Source organism: Helianthus annuus, chromosome 12 (assembly GCF_002127325.2).
Source record: "Helianthus annuus cultivar XRQ/B chromosome 12, HanXRQr2.0-SUNRISE, whole genome shotgun sequence".
NCBI lineage: Eukaryota > Viridiplantae > Streptophyta > Magnoliopsida > Asterales > Asteraceae > Helianthus > Helianthus annuus.
In genome coordinates, this window is record NC_035444.2 from 153,298,226 (window position 1) to 153,305,167 (window position 6,942).

General features: G+C 35.4%; 1 protein-coding gene across 1 annotated transcript; it reads left to right on the forward strand.

Annotated features, from left to right (window-relative positions):
* Window positions 1–524: 524 nt before the first annotated feature.
* Window positions 525–6,052, forward strand: LOC110908096 (transcription factor MYB124). The gene is made up of 12 exons (XM_022153002.2): window positions 525–1,207; window positions 1,301–1,347; window positions 1,429–1,485; window positions 1,611–1,683; window positions 1,802–1,857; window positions 1,963–2,142; window positions 2,227–2,363; window positions 2,737–2,861; window positions 3,218–3,324; window positions 3,929–4,080; window positions 4,160–4,302; window positions 5,401–6,052. Exons 1-12 carry the CDS (start codon window positions 1,112–1,114, stop codon window positions 5,506–5,508), a joined length of 1,281 nt encoding a protein of 426 aa, XP_022008694.1. The 5' UTR covers window positions 525–1,111; the 3' UTR covers window positions 5,509–6,052.
* Window positions 6,053–6,942: the final 890 nt, after the last annotated feature.

The window sequence follows — 6,942 nt, forward strand, 5'->3', positions numbered from 1 at the left end:
GTGTTATTGGATTTTATCACCTCTAACTATTGGCTATTGGCCGCTACCACCCCCAACTATCAATTTGACGTCCGACACCCCTAACTTAACATTTACTGTGTTCTGTCACCATGTCTTTAACTGATCACTAACTTTTAATCATGTTACTATACTTTTTGAGGGTGTCCTAAGATCCATAAAACCTTACTAAGATTCCTACGACACCCTCAAAAGTATAGTAACACGATCAAAAGTTAGTGCTCAGTTAACAGTGTGATGACAGAACACACCACGTGTTAAGTTGGGGGTGATTAGCTAATCCTGTCATATTTGTGTTTAGTATCTATCTTAATCGTGACTTGTTTAACACGTTTAGACCTATTTTGCTAAATAATAAATGAATATTCGATAGATGATGCATCAAACCGTAAAGTTTGAAAAAAAAAAAAAAAGAAAGAATAATAATACACACAAAAAAGAGGGAATATATCATCTTTTTATTAACATTTACAGAAATCACATGATCGTTAAAGCCGTATCCCCACCACCATCACCACCATCACCACCGGAGCGTAAAAAACAATAACCACGCCAATGCCGATTTACTCTCTCTCCTTCGTGGGTTTCAGCGTCATTTTTTAAACTCATACTCATCCCCCCCCGCGCTCCTCCTAAGCCCCACCACCCCTTCCTTCACCTTTTCTACCCATTTCATTCACTCATTTTTATTTCAATTTCAATACTTCTATTATTATTCAATCGTATATCATAAACTCTTTCAACATCTACGGAGGAGACTATTCTTTCTCGATTTTCGCAACATACGACGCAAAAAGGTTTCATTTTTCATTTTATTCTTATACTAACTAATTCAGTGAAAAAGTTCGAATCCGAGGCAAATTGAGCGTATGGGGTTGGTTGTTTGTCTCTGTATCTGTTCCGTTTGAATTGAACAGTAGTAGTAGTAGTAGTAGTCTGTAAAGTTTTCAGCCCTAAAAAGACCCCAATTTGGGCCTCCCTTTTTCCTGTATTTTTCTTTTATATAACTTCCTTCATATACAACTAACTGCTTATAAACCCACCCCAAAAGACTTTCTTTACATTAGCATGCTAAAGGAGAAAGATCCCCAATATGAATAGTAATAGTAGTAATAATAACAATAATGGTGAAGCTCACAAGCAGCAGCAGCAGCAGAAAGAGAGGCATATAGTTTCTTGGTCTCAAGAGGTTTGTTTTTTGTTTTTGTTTTTGTTTTCATCATTGAATTTTCAAGTGTTTTTGTTTCATTGATTTGGGATTTTTTTTTTTTTTTTTTTTCAGGAAGATGATATATTGAGGCAGCAAATCGGTATCCATGGAACTGACAAGTAGGATTTCTTTTTTTTTTTTTTTTAAGGTTATTGAAAATATGTTGATGATTGGATTAATAAGATTGATGATAACTGCAGTTGGGCTATTGTTGCATCCAAGTTTAAGGATAAAACTACAAGGCAATGTAGAAGAAGGTAAACAATAAAATCTTGTAATAAAGATCCTTTTTTTAGAAATTAAGATCCATTTTTTTTAATTTTTTTTTAAATTTTAAAGAAAGTATTACTAAATTTGGATTTGATTGATGTTTATAATGCAGATGGTTCACTTATTTGAATTCCGATTTCAAAAAAGGCGGTTGGTCACAAGAGGAAGACATGCTTCTATGCGAGGTATAGTCGTAACAATATCATCTTTTTTCGATATCCAAAGTGTTGTTTTTCCAAATACGAAACTATCGATGTTGAACATGGGTAATACGGTAAATTGACACCATAAGACGATTCGCAGGCTCAGAAGATTTTCGGCAACCGGTGGACTGAAATAGCGAAAGTGGTTTCAGGCAGGTAAACTGAAAACAATGTTCTATTTGATATTTTGATTACCAGTTTTGTAATTCGAAAAGACGATTAAAACTCGAGAAAGTTACGAAATTTCTTGTGTTTGTAAAGGACGGATAATGCCGTTAAGAACCGATTCTCCACTTTATGTAAGAAGAGAGCGAAGAACGAAGCATTGGCGAAAGAGAACAACGCTCTTAACATTGCAACGAACAACAAAAGGACCCGATTTCACAACGGACACGAATTAGATGCGAGTCTAGAAGCTTCCATGCCTCCTTCGAAAATAAGGTATTTTTTTTATATAGATTATCAATCCGGTGTATAAAAAACAACGATTGTATTTTTAACATCAATGGCGTTAATCTTGTTTAGGAGGAAACATATTCCGGATACACCGGAAGACTATCATCAACCGCGACCTCCGTTTGCTGTCATTTTACACAACTGCCATAACCTCGACACATTTACCGCTCAACTCAATGCCAAACGCGATGAGGCGTTAAAAGATGGTAACTTTTTATATAAGAAACCTTATTGATGTTAGAATCTTGAAATGATTGATCACTTGATTAGTTGATTGTAAAAAAAAAAAAAAACCAACTGGGGTAGCCCAGTTGGCCACCGACACCCACCTCTTCCCAGAGGTACTGGGTTCGAGTCTTGGGAGTGGCATATGTCGCCCAGGGTAAGAACTCGGCATGGGGAAGTCACCGCGGAGCTAGCTTGGTCGGGTAGCGGCTCCCGGAGTGAGATCACTCTGGCGGTTGGGAGGACCGTGCACTATCCCCCCCCCCCCCCCCCCCTGATTGTATAAAAAAGGATTTTTAATTATAAAAACTGAAGTTATAGAGCTTTGGTATGAACTTAATAAATATATTATAGGAACATTTCTGAAGAAGGATGATCCAAAGATTATTGCATTGTTGCAACAAGCAGAACTACTCAGCTCACTTGCGCTTAAGGTTAATACAGAGAAAACTGACGAGAGTTACGAAAATGCTTGCAAGGTGAAATTTTTAGGCTCCCACTATTCACATACCCCGAACTTCATTTTTTCACACCCCTACTTCTATACGACCCGTATAGAGTTATAGGGGTCATATAGGAGAATGCTGCACAAAAAAATGTCAGATAATGTTTTTTTTTGTCTCCATCTATACGAGCCGTATAGCATTATACGACCAGTATAGAATGTTATATGACCCGTATAATGCTATACGACCCAAACCCCATATAATGTTATATGACCCGTATAATGCTATACGATCCAAATACACTCATAATGTAACAACGCACAAAAATAATACTATCACATAGCCAAATATAACGTTCGTCTTACATTTTCTCGTACAATAATATTCAGGCGGTACAAGATTTCTTAGAGCAAACGAAAGAATGCGATGTGCTTGGATTCAACGTTTCCGATATGGACATAAGAAGTTGTGATGAATGCAGCCAACAGTCTTGGAGGTAGTAGACAAGGGGCAAAATTGACAATTCACTTTAAGGCGGCACATTGGGCCGGTGGTATAACGGGTCAAAACGGGTTTGCATTGTAACACGTGTATCTTTTTTCCTTAGTTGAAATAGGCTGGTCATGTTGGGCCGTTGGCCCTGGTCAGGTTGGCCCATAAACACTTCTCTTGTTAATACTTTAACGCTTTAATTATTAAATCTTTAAAATGGGCTAGTCACCTTTTTTTTCAACATATTTATCATTAAACATGTTGAAATTGTCACCTATACGTGTCATTGTCAGAGGCGCACAAACCGGTTAATTTCCATAACTGGTTAGGTTAACCGGTTATGCCAGTTAATTTCACTTTTTTACTTTAACCGGTTTTTTGCCTTTTATTTTTTTTGAATTTTTTCGGTTAACTGGTCTTCTGGTTAAAAAACCGGATCCTATACCAAATATCTATAACTGGTTACTAACCGGCGGTTAAAATTGACCACTAACCGGTTAATGTTCTATCGGTTAATAAACCGTTTTTTTGCCCACCTCTACTCCTCTAGTCATTGTAACTTATTTTTCCCGCCATTAAACGTTCTAAAAACATTTTTATTTGTACAGACAACCCGATTTATATCAAGGATCACCGGACAGCTCGGAGTATAGTACCGGGTCAACTGTTCTTTCTCAAGTGATCGATAAAATGGAACCGCTTCAAGATAACGTTGTTGATGGTAAAATTACTATAATACCCGAGTCAACAGCTAATCAAGGTAATTTATGTTGTATTTTGTGAAACCTTAGTGTTAATTACTTTGTCATAAACTTATAATCCTTTTTTTTTTGCTTCAGATATTTTGGTTTCGTGTGATGAATACCATGATGTTGATGATATTTGTCCATTGCCGATTTCAGAGTTCAATTCACCGCTTCAAGTAACGCCGTTGTTTAGATCAATGGCTGCAGGGATTCCAAGCCCACAATTTTCAGAAAGTGTAAGTTCATTTTTAACTAGAGTTAACGTCCAATTATGTCAGTCCAGGCAAATTTCAAATTTGTACCATTTTTGTCCCTAACAGTCTTGAAACATGTCAGTTCCGTCCAAAAAACTAACGCCTGTTGAAATGAAGGGTAAAAACATCATTTTTTATTTTTACCCTTCATTAAACAACAGACAAGTTTTAACAGACGTTAGTTTTTTTGGACGGAACTGACATGTTTCAAGAATGTCAGGGATGGAAATGATACAAATTTGAAATATAGTTGGACAGACCACATGGACGAAAATGGCAGATAACTCTTTTAACTAAATGATAGTAAAGGTGTGTAGGAACACAATTTCTTTAAACAAACGAACTTCCCGCCGAACAGTTCACGAGCTGTTCGCTAAATGTTTGGTTCGTTTGCAGCCCTATACACATACCTAAACCCGACTATAAACCAAACATCAGTGTTCATGTAGTCTCAAAAATTCTCATTTCCTCATGCTGTCAAAACCATACCAATAGTGATTCCTGACTGCAAACCAAATGCCACCCAAGTAAAATTAGAGATGCTAAGAGCATTCATATCTCATTCCTTATACACATTCCATCCTTAAAATTTAAGAAAACTATCTAAAAATATCACTCTATCCCATTCCTTATCTGTATTTTTAAGGAAAATTAACGTGAATTCTTATATATAAGGAAAATTAAAGTAAATCCTATATCTTTATGGATTAGAAATGGGATGTGGGATGGCTTTATAGAGTAGTGATTTCTAGTTAAATTATATAAAGAATGGGGTGTGACTTAGAGGTGTACAAATCGGTTTTTAACCGAACCGGTTTTTTTCATCAAAATCAAAAACTGTTTTTTTTTTTATTTTTTTATTTTTTTATAACCGGTTTCGGTTACTAACTGTTTTTTTTTTACTCAAAACAATAACCGGTCCAACTGGTTAGGGTCGGTTTTTAACCAGTTTATGCAAAAAAAAAAAAAAACCGATTTTTTACCGGTTTAAACCTATGTTTGGCTCGTTTGCAGCCCTATACACATACCTAAACCCGACCATAAACGAAGTGCTGACTTAATAATGTAAATGTTTTTCAGGAAAGGAGTTTTTTACTAAAAACACTTGGAATGGAATCAACACCACCCAAACAAGACATCAAAACCTCACAACCTCACTGCAAAAGGGCTCTTCTCCACTGCCTTTAAGCAAAATTCCCAAACTACCCTTCTTCCAGAGTTTTGAAATCATGTAGAGTTTTTTTTTTTTACAATTTGCAGTCAATCTCAGCCTGAAATTTTTTCACCAAAAGGTTTGATCAAGATCTGCACCAAACTCTAGAATGTTCCGGTACATTCTAGAAACCACCAGTAGATCTAACAACATAAGTGTGTGTTATGTTGACCTGAATTGTTTTTGTTTGTTCATTTTTGGAGGCTTTCGGGTTTCGAATACGGGTGTATTCGAATCCCCCTCATAACATATTTGGCTTGCCAAATCCTGCACAGAACATTATTTTGTTTTTTTTAAAGAGTGTAACTATACATCGGCAACTCGCCGCATATTACAATTTTACCCCCAAAATGGTAATGGGGGGGAGTAGGGAAAATATAGAATTGAGTGAAGGAGGATCAACTGCCATTGTTGGACTCCATTTGTTTGTTGGTTTTAGTGTGTGTCTGTGTGTAGAATAGAGGTGTTATGGTATAAGTTGTAATGTATGATATATAAAGATTGTTTTTTTTTTTTTTAGAGAATGTGATTCTTCCATGCACATGTTTTTCTTTGTTTCCAATTATATTCATGATTGCAGACGCCGCTAGACGTTCCCAGGTTAGTCAACTGCTCGGCCTAGGCGGAGAGTACTCGAGGAGTACGTGAACATATTAAATTATAAAGAAATTAGTTTTCGGGAAATTATATATATATGTCAAGGGGAGGGTTATCTCGAGAACGCTAAATATTGCGAGAACCGTGAGAACGAATGAGAAAACCTATCAAAACCAATTTTTTTTAATACAACCCTCATTGTAATTAAGATACAACATTTAAAAAAAATTACAATATCAAATAATTCAATTATTTTCTCAAAATCACTCTTATTAGATTTTTTACACATGTGTAAATTTATTAAATACAACAAATTTACACATGTGTAAATGAGAAAACTTACACATGTGTAAATTTTCAATATTTCCGAATACATGTAAATTTAAACGTGTTAATTAAATTTCTAACATTGTATTTGAATAATAATGATAACTGTAAAAAGAAATTTTGAATTTGAAATGTTTTTTACCACGTTTTTGCGGTTTTTTCATTCGTTCTCAAGGTTGTCGCGATATTTAGCGTTCTCATTTAAACCTTCCCCTATATGTCAAATATCATAAGTTTAGTAATATTTAGAGTAAACTGCCATTTTGGTCCCTGAGGTTTGGTCACTTTTGCCATTTTAGTCCAAAACTCAAACTTTTTGCATCTGGGTCCCTGTGGTTTTAGTTTTATTGCCATTTTGGTCCAAAAATGAAATCAGGTCATATTTGTCTTATAAAATCCTGCAATTTTGTCATTTTTCTCAGGGGTAAATCAGGTCATATTTGTCTTATAAATATGACATTTATTTATAAAAAAGAAATGATCAT

Excerpts from the sequence above, each read along its gene's own strand:
- LOC110908096 (XM_022153002.2), top strand. The coding sequence starts at position 1,112 with ATGAATAGTAATAGTAGTAATAATAACAATAATGGTGAAGCTCACAAG. Across the intron at positions 1,348-1,428 it reads GGTATCCATGGAACTGACAA|TTGGGCTATTGTTGCATCCA; the intron begins GTAGGATTTCTT and ends TGATAACTGCAG. Across the intron at positions 1,486-1,610 it reads ACAAGGCAATGTAGAAGAAG|ATGGTTCACTTATTTGAATT; the intron begins GTAAACAATAAA and ends TTTATAATGCAG.